Source organism: Alligator mississippiensis, chromosome 4, assembly GCF_030867095.1.
Source record: "Alligator mississippiensis isolate rAllMis1 chromosome 4, rAllMis1, whole genome shotgun sequence".
Taxonomy (NCBI): domain Eukaryota; kingdom Metazoa; phylum Chordata; order Crocodylia; family Alligatoridae; genus Alligator; species Alligator mississippiensis.
Genome location: NC_081827.1, coordinates 128901633 through 128922007, shown reverse-complemented (window position 1 = coordinate 128922007; position 20375 = coordinate 128901633). Strand labels below are relative to the sequence as shown.

The 20375-nt window shown below is 41.5% G+C and overlaps 1 protein-coding gene across 5 annotated transcripts in view; it reads left to right on the top strand.

Annotated features, from left to right (window-relative positions):
- ITPR2 (inositol 1,4,5-trisphosphate receptor type 2) overlaps positions 1–20375 on the top strand; it is a 425347-nt gene that overhangs the window by 347782 nt on the left and 57190 nt on the right. For all 5 annotated transcript variants that reach the window (XM_019498344.2, XM_006270092.4, XM_014607327.3 and 2 more), the window contains 4 exons: positions 8770–8877; positions 10846–11038; positions 15280–15405; positions 18806–18981. In XM_019498344.2, the coding sequence (XP_019353889.1) occupies positions 8770–8877; positions 10846–11038; positions 15280–15405; positions 18806–18981 (603 nt within the window). The remainder of the gene's footprint in view (positions 1–8769; positions 8878–10845; positions 11039–15279; positions 15406–18805; positions 18982–20375) is intronic.

Below are 20375 nucleotides of genomic sequence, written 5' to 3'. Positions count from 1 at the left end.
ATAGATCAATCACAGATTCAGTATGTCTCTGCAGCTTGACACAGCTGCACAAAAAGCAAATGTGATTTTGGGCTGCATCAATAGGAGCATTAAGTACAATATCCTGGAAGTGACAGCACCTCTACTCAGCACTAATTAGGCCTAATTCAGAGTATTGTGTGCAGTTTTGGGCTCCACATTTTAAAAAGGACATGGAAAACCTAGAGAGGCTCCAGAGACAGGTGACAGAAATGATAAAGGGCTTGGAAGGCAAGCCATACAAAGAGAGGTTGATGGAGTTAGGTATTTTCAGCTTGCAGAAAACATGCGTAAGAGGGGATATGATAGCAGTCTTCAAATATCTAAAAGGCTGCCATAAAGAAGAGAGAGAATATCTTTTCTCTTTGAAAGCAGAATGTATTCTAAGGGCTTGAAGTTGTGGCAAAGCAGGTTTAGACTGGATATCAGGAAAAACTTCTTCACTGTTAGAACAGTGAGGCCAGTAGAATAGACTGCCTAGGGAAGTTGTAGAACCTCTGTTGTTGGTGTTCAAGAATTTATAGATTCATAGACTGTTCGGGGCTGGAAGGGACCTTGTAGATCATTAGGTCCAGTCCCCCTGCACTAGGCAGAAAAAGACAACTGGGGTCAGGGAGACTGTCCAGTCTCCTTTTGAAGATTTCCAGGATAGGTGACTGCACCACCACTGGAGGAAGTTTATTCCACAGTCTGAACACCCTGACTGTGAAGGAGTTTTTCCTGGAAATGAGCCTGAAGTGGCCTTCCAGGAGATTGTATCCATTGTTCCTGGTCTTCCCCAGGGGTGTCCTGGTGAGCTGTTCTTGATGTACTCCCCTGATGTAGCAGTAAGCCACTACCAAGTCCCCTCTCAGCCTACTCTTTTGTAGGCTGAAGAGGCCCAAGTCCCTCAGCCTCTCTTCATATGGCTTGTCTTGCAAGTCCCTGATTATATGGCTGGCTCTTCTCTGGGCCCTCTCAAGTTTTTCCATGTCCTTATTGAAGTTCAGTGCCTAGAACTTGACACAGCACTTCTGCGGTCTCACCAGTCTGGAGTACAGTGGGAGTTTCACTTCCTTAGTTTTGTATGAGATGCAACGGTTATTGCATGCCAGCATGTTGTTTGCTCTGCTGGCCACAGCATTGCGCTGCTGGCTCATGTTCATGCAATGGTCGATCACTACCCCTAGGTCCCTTTCGGCTGTGGTGCAAGTCAAATTGTCACCACCAATCCTGTAGGTATCTTGGGGATTGTTTGCCCCCAGATGGAGCACCTTACACTTCTGAGTGTTGAACTTCATCTGGTTCCAATCCACCCAACTCTCCAGCCTGTCCAGATCCACCTGTATCTGCAGCCTATCTTCTGGCATGACCATGCTCCCCCATAACTTGGTGTCATCTGCAAACCTGACCAGCAAGCTTTTCACCCCTGCATCCAAATCATTGATAAAGATGTTGAAAAGCACCAGTCCACGCATGGGCCCCTGAGGGATACCACTGGCCACTTCTCACCAGGATGACACTGATCCATTCATGAGAACTTTCTGGGTCCTACCATGCAGCCAGTTTTCCATCCACTGAACTGTTGAGCAGTTAAAAAGAAGTTGGATAAGCATTGGTTAGGGATGATCTAGAACTAGCTATGACTATGCTAAGCTATGGGTATTTCCCATGCCTTCGACACAGTGTCACACCCAATTCTTATAAATAAACTAAACAGTTGCAATGTAAATTATTTCGCAAAACGGTGGGTAGGAAATTGGCTTATGGGACACACCCAGAGAGTGGTGGTGGACAGGTTGGTTTCTACCTGGAGGAATGGGGGCAGTGGAGTCCCCCAAGGCTCTGTCCTGGGACCGGTACTATTCAATATCTTCATTAGTGACTTGGACAAGCACCCTGTCCAAGTTTGCTGACAACACCAAACTATGGGGGGAGGTACGCAAACTAGACAGCATTGAGTAAATCCAGGCTGATTTGGACAGGCTGGGGAAATGGGCCAAACAGAATAGGATGTAGTTTAACAAGGGTAAGTGTCATGTGTTGCACCTGGGGAGAAAGAATCATCAACACTCCTACAGCCTGGGAGGCACCACTCTAAGTAGCACAACTGCAGAAATGGATCTCGGAGTCATAGTTGACTCCAAAATGAACACGAGTTACCAGTGTGATGAGGTAATAAGTAAAGCTAACCACACCCTTTCTTGCATAAGTAGGTGCATCACAAACAGGTCTAGAGAGGTGATACTTCCCCTCTGTGCAGCATTGGTCAGGCTGCAGCTGGAGTACTGCATCCAGTTTTGGGCACCACACTTCAGGAGGGATGTGGATGGCCTGGAGAGGGTTCAGAGGAGGGCCACTCGTCTGGTTACAGGCCTACAGAAAAAACCCTATGTGGACCTATTGGGAGACCTGAACCTCTTCAGCCTCCGCAAGAGGAGATCTCGTGGCCGCCTATAAACTCATCGGGGAGGGGAGCGCAGCAAGAAATAGGGGATACAATGTTTACCAGGGTGTCTGTCGGGGTAACTAGAAATAATGGCCACTAACTGGAAGAAAGGAAATTCAGATTGGACATCAGGAAAAAATTCTTTACAGTGAGGGCTGCCAAAACATGGAATACACTTCCAAGGGAGGTGGTGCTGTCCCCTTCCTTAGAGGTGTTTAAAAGCAGATTGGACAGATACCTGGCTGGGGTCATCAGACCCCAGCACTCATTCCTGCCCAGGGCAGGGGGTTGGACTCGATGATCTAATAGGTCCCTTCCGACCCTAACATCTATGAAACTATGCTTCTGGGCTTTCCAGGTTGCTGCACAAGGCTGGGAAGTAATTTTTTCCCCTTTCCTGTTGCTACACATTGGGCAGGGAGGGCAGGGAGTGGGGAGGTATTTCCACTTTCCTCAGAAATGCCAGGTCCTGACTACAGCCAGAGCTGGGGATTTTGACTGAGGTGTGCTAATGGTCTTGCAGGAACTAGAACCTGGAGGTTCCTGGTAGAGGGTCTTGCTCCTCCACTCAGGATCAGATTGATCTTCACATTTGGGGTCAGGAAAGAATTTTACCCCTTAGTCAGATTAGTACAAAAACATGGGGGGTTTTGCCTTCCTCCATAGTGAGGGATCCAGCTCCCTTTCCTTTGGATCTTTTGAATGTTATTTAAAAAACCCTTTCAGCAGCAGGACACTGTCCCCCTGTCCCTCAGCTTTACCTGACAGGTTAGGATGCTATGATTTGTGGCTATGTAACAGGGTTGAAAGCGCAGCTTTAGTAATGGGTTAGACATGATTTGTATGGGATGGTTTGGATGATCTTGCTTCAGGCAGGGATGTGGATTAGATGTTCTCCAGTGATCACTTCCAGGCCTACTTTACTAAGATTCTATATTCTGGGGCTTTGGTTCACCTCCCTATCACAGAGGTTGCAAACGGCTGGGGTTTGATTTCTTGCTATGATTAAGGTCAATATTGGTAAAGTAAGGGGTCTCCCCATTGCTTTATCCTATATCAACCTCCCCTCACTCACTCTTCTCCATTATCTCTTACGTCTTTACCATCTTGCATCCTTATCTACTCCTTTGCTCACCATATCCACAGACAGTAGGATGATAATTAGAGATGGCTGTTGTCTTATGTCCTTGTATTTCCACTTCCTTCCCAAGTGAGTTTTCTTTTGTCATGATTTTTTTTTACTTTATAGGTCTGAAAATAGTTTTCCCACTGGCTTTTATACAAACAGCCTGGGCCAGAAAAAAAAGTTATGAACAAGACCAATTGAAATTAGGTTTGCACTGAAATGTTTGCATATAGTTTTTTCCTGCTATTTCTCAAGGGGCATAAAAGAAGCAGAGCAAAAGTAACCATGGAATGGCCAGAGAGTTGGTGATTAAGAATAGGAATTTGCATTAACCTACAGTGGCCTTTTTTCCTGTAATGCTGTCAATCCTTAAAAAGTATTAATTTCTCCTAATTATTATCCCATTTTCTAAATGTAGAAAATGAGGCACTGGGAAGTAAGAGCTTGTCAAAGATTAAAAATAAGTCTATGAAAAAGTCAGTAGTATGATCCCCAGTGCCTCCTGAACCCCCAGGGCTCTCCTCAGATTGCAGACCATCAGGGAAGGTTAGCTCTTTACTCTTTCAGGTACTGTGTACAGTATAATCATCTAAATGAAATCAATGAATACTTGATTCAAGAGTCTCCCATTGCTCGATTCCTGCTGTTCCTAATGTTTGTTAACAGATTGTTTGCTTTGTGGTAAAGTGCAAAGGTGCTGCTCTATAAAACTGTAATGACTTTTGGAAAGGAAGCCGCTCCGCGCATAGTAGAAAGCTCTATTCAAGTTTGATTGGAACAGGGGGAGCTGAGAAGTCATTATTATTGTTGTTATAGCTCTTTGGAATAAAAAATTCTGCTTAGTTATAGTTATGATGACATTTTACTCTCGTTTTCTTCCTTTTTTTCTGTAGTCACCAATGGACTTATGAGGCTTTTTCTGTCCCACATGCAATGAACTAGTACATGACAGGCACCTCTACTCTTCCATTCCCTGCACTGTGCACCTCATTTTCTGTCTCCTGTTCTCTTTTGCTTCCTTCTCATCTTGTTTTCTGCTCTCTTGGCTCTTTTTTCAATCCTTTATCTCTTGGGTTTCTTTACTGTCCTGCTGTCTCTTTTTTCCTCAATCCTTTGCTAAGCAGAAAATGAAAGGGTCCTTGCTTTAACAGGAAAAACTGTCAGGGGTGATTCAGTCTTGTGCAGCCAGATGCCTGGATTTCAGCTGGAAGCATCATAGGAAGTGTTCATGTTTTACTAAAAAAATAGTAAAAACAAAACAAAAATTCAGTTCTGGAATACCTTTTTCATAAGCTTTTTTTCAACATGCATTTTTTCTGAAAGACAATCTTGTATCCCAAACCAGTAAAGGATAATTATTCCTTGGCGGATAACGTTACAGTAACTGCATTTGTTTTCAAAGAAATCTTGATTTAAAAAGCAAAGAGCCTGGGAGAAACACATACTTTGTCAATGCTAAAAAAATGCTTCTCATGTTTTTCCACATCACTGATCATGTTTGGAATCTAAATGGACAAGAGAATCTGATTTTATAAACACTTTGTGAAGAAGTAAAAGAAATACCATGTTATGTGTTTAATTTTGTCATTTGTCTCTACCATTTCTGTACTGATGTAATCTTTCCTTCTGATCTCTCCTAAATCTTTCAGTGTTACACATTTTGTACTAAGATTTTCGTCAGTGTTTTCCACTTTTTCAGAAACCAAGAACCCGTCAGCATAATAACCAATGGTCCTTCCTGCAACTTGTTAAAGCTTTAGTCATCATCAGTTAGACAGCTTTTTCTTTTTGGGAATCATTGATTTTCATCATAACATGATACTATGTCTCCTCTTCATGTGCTTTAACAGACAGTGAAATAGTTAACAAGTTGACATTTAAATTAATATCACTAGCATCTCAGTTGAAACAATGCAACAGTTTAAATCTCAGAGCTGTTGTATCAGACTCTCTGCAAACTCCAGTATTAGGTCAATGGTCAGGTTTCTCAGTGCACTGCCCCTCTACCTACTCTTCCTTTGTTGCCTCCCAGGAAAATGTATCCCATACTTTGGAAATTTATTTCATTACAAGCACACAGATGAAAAATACCTATTTGATCACACTCCATATGGTCATCTACAATATATTACTAATGCTTTGTACCGCAACTTTATACCAAAATAAAGCTCTCTTTTCTTTAGATTCTCACTTTTGTCACTTTCATTATTATAGCTTTGATCCTAAAAAGGCTCTGCACAGGCAAAAGTATCTGCTGGCAAGGAGCACATTTCACATCTGGTCTCTAAATTCTTTCTATCACAAATGCAGAGGCATGGAAGTAGAGCTGTAGAAAGTGTTCTGTTTGCTGAAGCAACAGTATCTTACCATTATTCTGTCTCCTATTTTTGGTTCCTGACTCACATTGGACCATGGCAGATAATTGTTCTTGCTGTAAGTTTATTCATTTTGTTATAATAAACTTTATTATCTTGTACTTTGGTACTGTGCATGCATTAAATTATATCACCGTTTCCTCATATTGTTATTCATGGCAACACCAAATCTATTATTCAGGACATTTGGCTCATTCCAGGCTTATGTTGGGCCTTGCTCTCTGTGGATATCCACCACTATTTAATGGACAGTAGGCTGCAAACTGTCTCTGTAAATAAAATGGTAGGCAATAAAAAACATAGTTTGCACTAGTTGAATTTCCCCTAGTTCTAATCAGAGGTCAATCCAGCTGGTGCACTTCCTGCCTCACCTTGTTTGCACTTGAGATCTGAACTGGTACAGCTCTGTAGGCTGCTATACCTTGACTGCTAAGTCACAAATATCATCAGTAGTGTGTATGACCTGAATGGCAATAACACCTGGGAGATCTAATCCAGGAGCAGTACCTACTTCAGCTGGTGCAACCATGCAAGCGGAGAACAAAAAGGTAGTTCCTGCACGAACAGTTCGACACCTGACAGGTTACATAAAATATAGTGATGTCTTGGCCAGGTTTTCAGAGAATGCAGCTCTTCACATGAACATGAGCTGATAAGGAAATATACAAAAAAATTTAATTGGTTTTGAGACGGCTTCTTTCAAAATCACCAATGACCTGCTGATTTTCTTATGGTGCCCAACTTGTTGATCTAGATCTCTTGCCATCACCAGGGATATTCCAGGCTACAGTTGATGGCAGATCTATCGAGGGATGGCTGGATAGAAAACAATCAATTCTGTCATAATAGAGAGGAGGGAATAGAAAGTCCCTTCTAATCCAAATAATTTTGTGATGAATCTGAACTTCAGTTATTGGTACATATCAAAGGCTACATTTACAATATAAAGTATGAAAAGATAGAAACACATAAAATTAAAGGAAGGTCTGCTTAACCTGGTTGGCAAGAGCCTGTGTAAGTTCTAATTTATTTAGAAATTAAACTTTTTTTTATGGCAATAGGCATTTCTTCATCTATGGAATGGATGGTGGCAGCATATTTGATGTTGCAAAGCAGCATCATTTTTAACACCAGGAAACCAGCTCTAAGAAACTACAAACGAATTTCCAACTGGCTTTCTATTATAGAGATACAATTGTTAATAGTTGACATTAGAAGAAAATGGTCAATATGCAGAAAAAGTTCCTCTATATTATAGAAAGATGAAAATTGGCTTATATTTGCCTCTACTGAGATTCATTCATCACTTAAAGCAGTGTTACGCACACTCTGTCTCTCTCTCTCCAGTTTTGTTCACTTTATCTCAAAGAAAATATAGATGAAAATAGAAAGTGTTTAATAATACACAACAAACATGATTGGAATCATGGTGAGATGTCTGTCTGAGGAGAGATTGAAGGGATGGGGTTGTTTAATTTCGAGAGACAAATGCAAGAGGACACGACAGTGGTATACAGAATGATATGCTGTATAATGAAGTTGACCTGTGTGCTTTTATTTCCCCTTTCTTATTGTATATGAACATGGGGATATATTTAAAAATATTAAAATTGAATGCAGAAGTGTTTTAAACCATTACATAATTAGCCGGGGGATCTCATTTCATAGAATCATAGAAGGCCACCCCTCTACTCTTCTTTCCAACCGAATCCTTCCTATAGAGCCTGTAGCTCTCTATATCCACTGCCTAGTCATATGTGACTGCTAGAATTGACCATTGCCACGCCTTATAGCACTGATCTTATAGCCTTGGCATTTAGTTGGAGTTCCAAATTATACTCCATGGGGATCATTACTAGTTCAGAACCTTAGTTGTATCTGTGTGAGCAGTAAGGTTCGCTGTCATTGAGTCCAGCCTTTTGTGACTCACTGAAAAGACAACAGAGTGGGACTCAGGAGACCTGTTCCTAGCTCTGTCATTAGTTTTACTACGTGACCATAGATCAGTTCCTTACTCTGTGCCAGTTTTTGCATCCATAAAATGGGTATAATAGTACTGTTGTCTTCTTGTAAAATGCTTTGAAGTGTAGGTATACAAACACTGTATCTGAGGTAGGTGGCATTCTGATTGTTTCTGTAATTGACTGTCTTCCTTAACAGTGCATCAGGTATTTTTTTTCATTAAGTCTGTGTTTCTCATTGTGCTGGGACTTACAGTGTAACTTCATGAAATTCTTCACTGTTGTGTTTCAATAATAACCCACTTTTATTTAATATCAAACAAGACATACATTATTTTATAGATCATATACACTTTATAGGAGTCTTTTTGTCTAGTGCTGAAATGCAGTCTGCTCTGGGGTAGTAATATATCAGTTATTAAACATGCCCAGCCACCCCATACAACTGCCTATTGCAACATATTTCATTCATTTGAAATCATGGAGGAAATTAAGATTTGCGGAATGTAATTACTTAATTTGAAAAAGTGAGACTAACAGAGGTATACTGATTTTACAGAAAAACTTAATTGAGTAGGTCTTTTACCCAAACCTGTGGATATCTGTGCAAAATCCTCCAATACCATGTCTGCTCTGCTGGCAAAAGTTGGCATTCTTAAATCTGAGCTGCAGACTCGCTCCTGGCTTTATAACACTAAATGTATATTGTTCTCATCAAATTACATTTTTCTCATTGTCTATGCAAAGAGTCCCAGTGGGTTGAGCAAGGGTGTGTGTGTGTGTGTGTGTGTGTGTGAAGCAGAGATGGTAAATCTGAAGATGTAGCAACAGGAAATAAATTGAATATTTTTCTTTTTCTAGTTGGCTCGACACAATAAAACATTACAGCAGATGCTGAAGCCAGGGTCTGATCCAGATGAAGGGGATGAAGCCTTGAAGTACTATGCCAATCACACAGCACAGATTGAGGTAGAGGGTTGCTCACTGAAAAGAAAATATTGTAGCCGGAGGCACATTTATTTCCTACTGTGTATATAGTTTCCTTTTAGATTTCTTTTGAACAACAAAGTTTATTTAAATGGTGTAGATTATTTCTGAAAGGAAAAAAACTGAATAACATGATATTGGGTGATGCGGAGAAATAAGGGCCCACACATACTTTCAGATTGGCTTGCTATATTTCAAACAATTGTTTTACAGTAGCATCCCTGCATGATGTGGAACATTTTTTGTCAAGGAAATAATGACTGTGAATAGCAGCAGTGTCTTAGCGACAAGAATAACCTTCCACAGAGCATCACTCAAATAAATAAATCCTACTTTTGAAGCCATTGAAGTTTACTGATTACATGAAAACTTTGGCTGCAGTGCAAATAAGTTTTTGAAATGGTGTGGCGGTTCTTAAAAATTGTGTTTAAAAGAGCAAGGTTGGTCTGGTTAATCATCTCCTTTTCATAATGTAAAATGCATCCACATATTGAAAGATATTTTGTGCCTTTGGCAATAGAAGAAGAGGTGTAGTTCAAGGCTGGCAGTTGTAAGGGGATTCATACAACAGGTTCATCTGGCTGTCCTTTGGAGACTATCCATCTAAGGCAAAATGGGTTAATAAGGGTGATCACAGTATGGTGTGGTTGTACATAGGCTCACACATGTCAAACACCTCTCAGGGCCTGGTTTTTATTTTAAAAAAATCACAATTCAACATCAACTTAAATAAAACCAGTCCTCTTCAGCTGTTTTTAAATTCCTTCCAGGCTCTGCTGAGCCTGGATAGTCCTTTCCAATCCTGGTTCCTAATGCCCACCATTTCCAAAAGCCTTTTTTGGGGAGCCCACTACCAAGGAGATTTCTGACCCTGGGCCTCCTGTTGTTATCTTTCTGCTCCCTAGAGGTCTCACATGTTATGTAGAGAAGCTCACATAACTTTCTTTTTCTTTAAGTCTCTCACCCGATAAACCTTAGGTTGCCCTTTTATTCCACCCCAGCAGCCAGTCCAGTTCCTAGTCGCATGCTCCCACCACAACTCCTGGATTTAGAGGTAAATTAGTCACAGGTAAAACCCCTAGAGTTCTCTCAAAGGGCCAGCTCTCCTTGAGAATTTACAGCATGAAAATATGTATTAACAGGCAGACACAAATATGTGTCACCCATCTTTTAGGTAAAAGTATGTAGAAAAAAAATATTTAAAAAAGTAAACTGTTTCAGTAGCAGGCCTGGCCGGGCCCATTGCAGAGTTCTAGATGTATTCAACTTCTGATCATTATCCAGCTTGTTCAGTTTGAAAGTATTTTTTTTTCTAACTGCTTGCTCTACAAACATTGGATCTAAGAGCCAAGATGGGTTTTCTGCCCATTACTTCACATAGACTCCACAGACAGAATCAGGAAAGAATTTTGATGATGCACTGAGGTGGAATAGAATCCAGCTCATTCTCATATAACTCTGTTGGTTCCAAAATGCTAATAATAGCAAAGCCTTGGCTTTATTAAATAAGTACCCGGTTCTTGTGAATTTTAGCTGCTATGTGTAACAAGGTGCTGGTTTCATGTAGTAACCTCCATGATATACATCATTATAGGAATAGGTACCCACTACAAAGCGAAGTTCTGTATCCAGATGTTCAGTAGTTAGATGTACATATTTGTTACCTGTTCAAAGTTAAAACATCCACAAAATTTGAGAATGTTTGGATCCCATTTTTTTCCTTGAGGCATATCACTAACCTTTTTTTAGGCAGTGTTTGAGAACAAAAGCACAGTTTTACTATAAATTGTATGTTTAGGTATTTTCATCCACTGTTTCACTGTAATTAACATATTATTGAACTTAATTATACATTACCTTGTAATTAAAAGGAAGCTCCAAGTAATAAGGGAATCATGAACTGTTTGACAAGTCTCTGTACCTGAACAATACACACATTTGTATTAACAGATTGTTCGTCATGATAGGACTATGGAACAAATAGTTTTTCCTGTCCCAAATATCTGTGAATTCCTCACTCGAGAATCTAAAAGTCGTGTATTCAATACAACAGAGAGAGATGAACAAGGGAGCAAAGTGAATGACTTCTTTCAGCAGACAGAGGATCTGTACAATGAAATGAAATGGCAGAAAAAAATTAGAAGTAAGTACTAGAGTTTTAAGAACTGGCATGTGGTATTTCAAACATGTAAATCACCCATGCAGATATTTTCCATTTTAATTTATTTTTCTTTTCTGTCACCCTGATCTTACAATAAGAATTTTTTTTCTGAGCCTTATTGCTCAGGTCACTAGAAATACTTGCAAGACTCCAAAAGGAGACCTACATATGGAAAAATCACTAATTAAAACAATATTTTAAATATGATTACTTGAGCCCTAAAAGCTAAATTAAGTGATGGACTAAAAGTGAATAACTCCATTAACCTCAAAAGAGTTGCACCACTTATGCTAAGGGGAATATTGGCCCCTAATATTAAAAAATAAAGAAAAAAATATTACCTCATACTTGAAGTTTACAGGCCCCTAACTGAACATTGAAAAGCTTGGGAATGTTTTATTGAGAATATCTACAACCAGCCCTTCAGCTGGTATAAATTGGTGCAACCCCCCATAAAGTCACAGTGGAGCTCAGTCAGTTTAAAACAAACTTGAGCAAAAATCCAGTCCATTTTTCTTTGGTGGGCAAAAATTCTGCAGTGGGGACATACCTTCTCAAGCTGCTTGCCACTGTCATTCTGCTGGAGGGCACAGATCTTCCTGGGTTGGTTAGAGAAGGGCATGGCCAGAACATCCGGGGGATGCAATTAGTTGTTGCATTGAATTGACTGGTTCAATGGGTGCCTCTTTTAGAAGCCACATATAGGAGTTAAAAACTGCTCCCTGCTGTTGGAATTCACAGAGGATGCAGAAGATAGACTGCTGGCTGTCGTGTCATAGGCTCGAAGTCCCTCCTCTGTCACAGGAGCCTCTACTAGCTGCATATTGCTGCCCTGGGCACGTGTGGGGGTAAATCAAACCTACTAACTAATTATGCTTCACAACGCTCCTGAGAGATAAAGAAGTGATATATATGGGGAGGGAGAGAGGAAGAGATTGCTTCACCTATCATGAAAATGCAGATGCCTCTGAGGTAGGATGCAGCAGCTGTTTAAGGGCTCACGGTAACATTACACTACTGATTAGGAAGGAAGCAGAGAATACCATATATAGTCAACGCAGCAGGGGTTTGGGTAGCCAGAGAGGAATGATTTAATTTGAAGCTTCTGCCACTATGAAAATATTGGCTTCAGTTTTTGTGTTTCATTTCCCAGAGTGTAATTTGTAGATGTTATGTCTATTTTCAGAAACAGTGAGAAGATTTCATTGTGAAATTCAGTCCTATTTATGTTGATGTCAGTGTGAGCCCTTGTCTACATAGAGAAATAAACCAGAATGGTGGTTACCGAATACGCTATTCTAGAATAGTTCCCCGTGCACGCATTTTATTCTGGAATGATTACTGTGCTAACAATGCAGAACTGGGTTAGTTAAAACACACACTAACACACAGGGCTAACTCCATTCTAAATAGGGGATCTGACTTGTACAGTGCTGTAAGCAAGAACAGATATGTTTTGGTTTTTTATTCAGAAAGTAATTCCCCTTCGTTTCCTTTCATTTGTGAAATATGTAATGAGAATACAATATAATACAATATAATTAAAATACAATATGAATTCAAGCAGTGTTCCTTTTCTAACCCAGTGTCTGAGTCACTGTTATCACACAGTGCTGTTTTGCTTGAAACTAGAGTATATTATGTGCAACATCTTAAAATTCCAGAAGTCAGCAGCACAAGTTTATCACAAGTGAAATCTGGATGTTTAGTCTGAACTGACTCTAACTGTGGTTAATTAAAACTGAATTGGCCCTGAGACAAACGCATTTAGTTTGAAAAGTTTTTCTTTTTACAGAAATATACCCTCATTTACAGGGAAAAAGTCTGAGAGCATCTGCAGGCCAACAGGAAGCAGAAAGGTGTAGGAAACCCAAGGATGCATCTTTCCTGTTTGCAGGAAATTCAGAGGACAGTAGGACTAGAAGGGACCTCACAAGGTCATCTAGTCTAGCCCCCTGCTCAAGGTAGGGTCATCCCTGACTAGACCATCTCAGCCAAGTGTCAGTCTAACCTGCTCTTGAAAACTTCCAAGGATGGAGATTCCAAAACTTGTCTAAGTAGCTTGTTCCAATGCTTAACCAACCTCGTAGTCAAAAAGTTCCTCCTAATCTCCAACCTAAATGTCATCTGCTGCATCTTGAGGTCATTGCTCCTAGTCCTGTCCCCTAAAGCCACAGAGAAAAGCCTATCTCTATCTACAGATCTTTAACTAGTTAATAGAAAGCTATGATCGATCTTCAAATAGCTATGTGACAGAAAGGAGCCAGCTCACAACCTGGTCAGAAGACCAGCCCGCTCCTTTGTCTTTGGGCTAACCGCCTGCCTCATTCGCCTGCCATGCCTTGATCTCCAACTTTTTTTATGTTAATAGGTGGGAGGCTGTCCTTTGATCTGCCCTGATGTCAAGGGCCTGATGTACATGCTCCAGCCACCCCTACACATGTCTCATGCCTCACAGATGACCAGACCAAACTCAGTGTACAGTTAGGCCCCTTGCTTACTGCCCCATTCTGGCCCACACATGTACCACCCCCCTCTCACCAGGGCCTCTTTCATTTCCCCCTGCTCTCACCGGGGCTGTCACACCACCTGCCATGGGTCTCTCTCATACCACCCCCTTGGGCCACACACACCCCACCCTTGCTCCCTTTGAGGGACCCCAGAGGGCCATCAGGTTTATCTCTTCTCACCTTAACCAGCAGGTACGCAGTCTTTTGGGCATCTCCCACTACCATCAGTTGAGCAAACGCTAGGTGACTTGCAGAACTGTGGGCCAACTTTGCCCCCACTCCCCTCACCAGGCCACTACTCCACCCCTTCTTCGCTGGGGACACACTCTTTGCCCCCTCTCAGGGCCTCTTAACTCTGCCCTCTCCCAGGGTCACACTACTCCACCCTCTCATCAGGCATGGGGTTGAACACTCCCATAGGCACTGGTGAGCCTGGCCCACAATTCTGGTTAACATACTCACCCTAAGGTGAGGGCAGGGGTTTAGTTGCTCCAACCCACCTTACACTGGGATGGTTCTCAAGCCTGGTATTTAAGTGGCCCTTCCCCACCACAGTCAGGACCACCAGGCCTTGCTGTCCCAGCATGGTACAGTTTCAGGTCATGTCCAGGACCAATGAGGCCTCCTCCTTCCGCATAGCCTCACCCTTACCTCCGAAGTTTTCCAGGAGCAGCTCAGCCCAGTGTTGCCTGCTGGGTCTCTCCAGCAAGACTGTTCTGCTCTTATACCAGAGCTCTCCAAAATGGCCATTCTAGTCAGACACCTGGCGGCTGGCTGCTTCGGCCCTTAAAGTGACAGAGCACTGAAGCTGCTCTGTCACAAGCTAGGCACCATATTTTAAATACAACTGTTTAAATGCTTTTGTTTTAAATATTGATTTATATAGCAAGGAGTTGTCATTCTATACGTTGTATCCTAGACTGGTACAGAACAGACTTAGATTGTATTTCTGGCTCTTTCACTGGCTTGTTTAGCAACTTGGGCAGATCACACACCTGTCTCTTCTCTCTCCAGTGCATTGTCAGTTTTGTCTATTTAGCTGGTAAGCTCTTGGGGACAGGGACTCTTTCTGTGCGTTTGTACAGCACCTAGCACAATAGGTTCCTGACTTAAGTTGTGGCATTGTAAGCATTTTAAAAATGTAGTAAAAAATGATTTAGTTAGTGTTAGGTTGTATCACACGTGATATATCTAGATTCTCCAGATCCATATATTTGATCATTTTAAAGGTTAACTCTTCCCGTCTCCTTCAGGTAAATTGAGTAGCTGATCTTTGGAGGGAGAAAAACATAGTATTGAGGTCTCTGAAGACATAAATGTCAATTCTAATTTCAATGAGAGAGAGGGGGATGTGTTTTAATTTTTCTAGGAAAATTTCTTTCTCTCCACCCACTGATGTGTGCAGAGTACTGATTTCTATTTAATCACCTGGATTCCCCTCTCCCACCAAATGCAAACTCCCATTATTAAGACAGTTATTTGAAATGAAGTGTTCTGGTGTTCTTCTGGATTAAAACTGCTGTGAAAATGCCATAATATGACCATTAAACTATTTAAAATGTCTGGTTTTTATCCCATTAGGGATTCTTTTTTTTTAACCATTTACTTAATTTTTCTTCCTTAAGTCACCTGCCTTGTTTTCTTGGAGCTGTTACTCATTAAACTCATGTACGTTCTTTTAATTTTTCAATACTGCTTTGCTCTTCTTCCTAGATAATCCAGCCCTGTTCTGGTTCTCTAGACATATCTCTCTCTGGGGGAGCATTTCCTTCAACCTGGCTGTGTTCATCAACTTAGCAGTTGCTCTCTTCTACCCCTTTGGAGATGATGGAGATGAAGGCAAGTGCTATTCCATCCTACTTTTTCCTTTTTTCTTTTTTTCTTTTTTTTTTTTATTGTAAACATTTTTAGCTCTCAGGACCCTGGCAGACATTGCATTTATTGTGCAATTATCATGCTAATCACATAATAAATTGCAACATGCCACACATTCAACAAATTCATGGTGCAATAAAAGGGCAAACCAGCCCCAACCAAAGTTGTTGTAGAATGGCTAATGTCATATTTGGTATCAGTCCCTTGAAGAGGAAGGTGATTTTGAGCAGCGTAGCAGAAAAGTCCCAACAGGCTTCTGGCACTATGCAAGTCAATACACTCATATTAAGAATAGAAAAAAAATTACAATACAGGCAAAGTAATCAGAAGTTTGTGTAAAAAAAAAAAATGACTTTCTTTTCCCCCAACCTTATATTTTTTTTTATAAAAGTGAAAGATTTTACTTCACCTCTAAGACCGTAGCTAGTTAAAGGTCTGCATTCCTTTGAAAGACTCAGAAAATGTTGAGTGGCCAGGTAAGAGGGCCAGACAGGGAATGGGATGATCTGAAATCCATTTAGTTTGCCAGTTTCCAACTGCTTTGCTCATTGGGAAAAGATAACATATCAGTGGCAAAATATAAGTATACAAGTTGAAAAAAGGAATGACGTATTTAAAGTGAGTAATTATGGCTCTGCTTCATCATAGATCTTAGGAACTACAAGATGATTCAGCCTTAGATACCCCTCTAAAAGTACTTTCCCATATATTTTTATATGGAAGGACAAGGACTTTGGTTATGTCAGGAAACATGTCCTTGTTTATCAGTGGAAAAAGGCCACTGACACAGGAGACTATGTTGAAATACAGTTGTGTTCAGCAATGATGTAAACATTTTCTGCACAAAGTTTAATATTTTTTAATAATATTTGGCTGAGAAAGAAATATGAGAAATTACTTTCTGACTGACTGTCGTGTGTGTGCAATTATTATATTACATTACTAGTCCCATTTACTTTTAGTGGAGTATCTAAGGCTGGATTATTCTGTATATTCACTAATATAGTCCAGCAAATCAATGTACAATATAAACAGGAAGTATCTTAAACATGCTTAATAGGAATAAAGGGGACTGGATGACTTGGGAGATTGGTAATAAGCTAGAGAACCATTCACCTCAGGGTCACTTGGTCAGGTCCAGCCCAGTTAGTAATGTGACTGAAAGTCACCTCCAACTGATGACTCATGTGAACTAAGTTGGTGGAAGCAGTCCAGTTTCTAGCAGATACATGTGCTCTTCACAAATATCACTGCCACAAATTGGCACTAACAGGCAGTGCCATAGCAAGGAATTTTGGCACCCGGGGCAAGCCCGCAGTGGCAGCCCGCTCTCTCCCCATGCACAGATCGGGGGGGAAACCCCCCCGCTTGCCCAGGGTGCAGGCAGTGGTGGAAGCTACCTCCACTTTCCCTCACTCCCCACCAGACAAGCTGCTCATGACTCTGTCCTGCACCCTGACTGGGGCAGGTGCTGCCCACCCAGGTCCGAGCCTTCCTCCTCCCTCACCAGTGGGGGGCTTCAATCTGCATCCCCCATGCCCCTTCTCTCCCCCTGCCCCTTTTCCTCCACAAAAGACTCACTAGCTGGATGGTGCTCTCTAAGCTGCTGGGCTGGCCATGTGCACATTGCGGCTGCATGCATGCATGCAGTATTTATCAGCCACATCAGCCAAAATTTTTCAAAATGTTTATAACAAAATATTTACTCATGATTCACCTGTTGCCACCCCTTCACTTCGGCGCCCGCAGCAGTTGTCCCATTTGCCTCTCCCTCACTACAGTACTGCTAGCAGACATTCTTGTTGGCTGGGTAATAGAGAGGTAAAGGATTAAAGGGGCACAGCATGGAGACTGAACTACCCTTTTACCCCCTGAGATGGTCAGAGTGCATGCACACCAGAAGCATTCTGGAGGGAAACTTGTGATATGGTGACTTATGCTTGTTTTAGCAAGGTAAGATTTATCATCCTTAGTACTCCATGTCATAAATACCAGTTAATTTAAAATACATGCATATCTGATCGTAAAATAGAGAAGAAACAAAGAGTTAAAAACAAACCTTTTAAACTAATAAGTATTTGCCTAATCTGAGAGTTTTACAGCGTGTTAAATGCTCTAACACCAACAGGTTTTAAAACTCATTTTGTGCTGCAGGTTGTATAGTCTTAGTTAAGAAGCCCAATAATCAAGTGATTTCAGTAATAGTGCAATTCAGCATTCTAAATCCCATCATTCCTAGCACTCATAGTTGTAATAAAGGTTTATAAACAATAAACGTAGGTGTGAGCAAAAGGGATTAGAAAAGTCATAAGGCAGACAAGCTCTTTTCCTCCTGCGCTCCCCTGTCCAATGGAACTCAAGAGGCAGTTTGTTTCACTATCCGTCTCCCACCCCTCTTCTTCCTGAGGAAAATCAGCCTATATTCACGTCTGAGGTGCTTGAGCTGATCTAATCATCCCAAGAATGCTGCCTTTTAGTATAGTTCTGCAATTCCTGTATCACATGAACCAAGTGAAATCACTTTTCTGACAGGCTCCTTGCCTCCACTGTGCATGTCTGTACATGCTATTGATGCGAGTCTCATTAAATGAAATCTATTGACCTTGAGGAAGGGAAGAAGAATGACTTGATAAAAGACATGTGAAGTGCTTTGGACCAAGAGATTTTTGGAGACCTGAAAATCAAGTTTGGATTTTTTTTAAGGGTCCACTTGAAGTTTCTCCATTCTTGTTGGAATGAAAAATTTATACAGAGCTGAGCTTGATCTGATTGCCAAAATATAAATACCCTGAGCTCTGAAAGTTTTCTAATCCCACAATTTTATAATCCTAGTGATATCATGGGCCCGTGTATCTGCTGCCAGATAGATATGCATGGTTTCATTGCTGAGCTGGGTATGATCTTCATCTCCATATACCTTTCCCCAGGCACCACTATCTTTCCCAGGCTGGCTATGTACTTGGCAGCATGAAAAGTTAGCGTAGTAGAGTGACACAGCTCCAAATAGCTGAACATTCATGTTGGGGCATAGTGGAGTTTTTTGTATTTAGACCATCACAAAAAAAGTAGTGAAGTATCCTGATGAGCTCTGCAGAAAAGAGCCAACTGGCAAAACTTTACATCAGATGGGTAAACCATCTCACCTGAAAAATGCTCAGATTTAATGGCAACTTTATTATTTACTCCTGTTATTACCTGAGTATAATTAATTAGAATATGGCAACAATATCTCCTGCTATGATCAGGGTAAGTTACAGTCAGAAATAATATTGCACAAGTTGTTCTATTTGTTAGATGAATTAGCAAAAGAATAAACTGTAATGCAAAACTGATTTTCCAAAATTTCTTTCTCTTCCCTGTGTAGGTACACTTTCTCCATTGTTTTCAGTCCTCCTCTGGATAGCAGTGGCAGTCTGTACAGCAGTGCTGTTTTTCTTCTCCAAGCCTGTTGGTATTCGACCATTTCTAGTATCTGTAATTCTCAGGTCTATATACACAATAGGGCTTGGGCCAACATTGATACTTCTTGGTGCTGCTAATGTAAGTACAGAAGCATGCATCAGTTGCCTTTAATAACTCTTCAGTTTGCCCTTAGATAATTTTATCATGGTGTTGGCATTAATCCTTAGCTGCTCTATAATTAAGGAAAGGAATACCTGAGAAATTCTTCAAATAATAACAGAACTTTGTTTAGTTACAGTGGTAGGCAAAGGGTTGTTAAAGGGGTATTGCTATGGATTCTTGTATAAATTCTGGAGAGGAAAGTATAGAATCAAGAGCTCTATAATAAAGAATAGACTGCATGGTATCTGACAAATATCCAGGACAGCTCCATTCACTTCAATGGAGCTGTTCTCAATGTACACCATGCCGGAGTACAGACATTACATTTTTACTGGTCAGAAACTGGTCTGTATCGATAACAGAACAGAAATTTGGCATGCAAACCAGTCTATACCTGTAACAGAATAGAAGCTTGGCACACAGATTGATTTAAAAATGGTGGAACCTGGTCTAAGATTTGCCTCTGTTATCAAAGGGCGAATGTGTGTTCTAGGCCTGTGTGAAGCAGCTAGTATTCGCTTCGGATTCGGCCGATTCAGGGGACGGTGATTTTATTCAATGATTCGAATCACTGTCTCAAAATGATTCAGCTGAATTTGATTCAGAGATTCAGTCACCACCAGATCAGCCGAATCTCCGAATCAAACGGGCCTTATCCGCTGCCCACTCTCCCAGCCCCGTCAATGGCTGCCCTGCCCGGTCCCAGCATCCCAGCTCTTAAAAAGCAAAAAAAACCCAAACAAACCCCCCCCCCCTGCACTCACCAGCTCCTCCCAGGAGGCAGGGTTGGTGGGGGGGGCGGCGGTGGTGATGCCCACTGCCCCATGCTGCGTGGGGGCTCTGCCGCAAGGCCTCAGAAGCCCCAACAGCAGCTGCAGCATCTGGTGAGTGCAGGGCTTTTCTTTTTTTTAAAGAGCCAGGACACTGGGACCAGGCAGGGCAGTTATTGACAGAGCTGAGAGAGCAGGCAGGGGTTGGGGGGCACTCAGGAGGTCTGGGGGAGCAGGCAGGGGATGGGGCTTGGCTGGGGTCCCCCTATGGTCCCCTTCCCCCTCTTTCAGCCCCCCCCCCTCCGCCCACTACTTCAGTTTGCCGGAATCTGCATCCAGCTCCTTGTGGCAGCAAGTGGGGACTGTCTGAATCTCTGAAGCTCTCCAAAGCTCTCCAAATATTTTCTGAATTGATTTGGAGAGCTTCGAATCAATTTGGACCTTTTTATTGGTCTCCTGTTTTGATTTGGGTTTGAAGATTCAGCCACTGAATCAGGCCAAAGCTCCTCTGAATCAAATCAGCACCTGAAGCTTCACACAGCCCTAGTGTGTTCTGTTTGCTACTAATGTATACTACACCACTTACAGAAAACTGTGTAG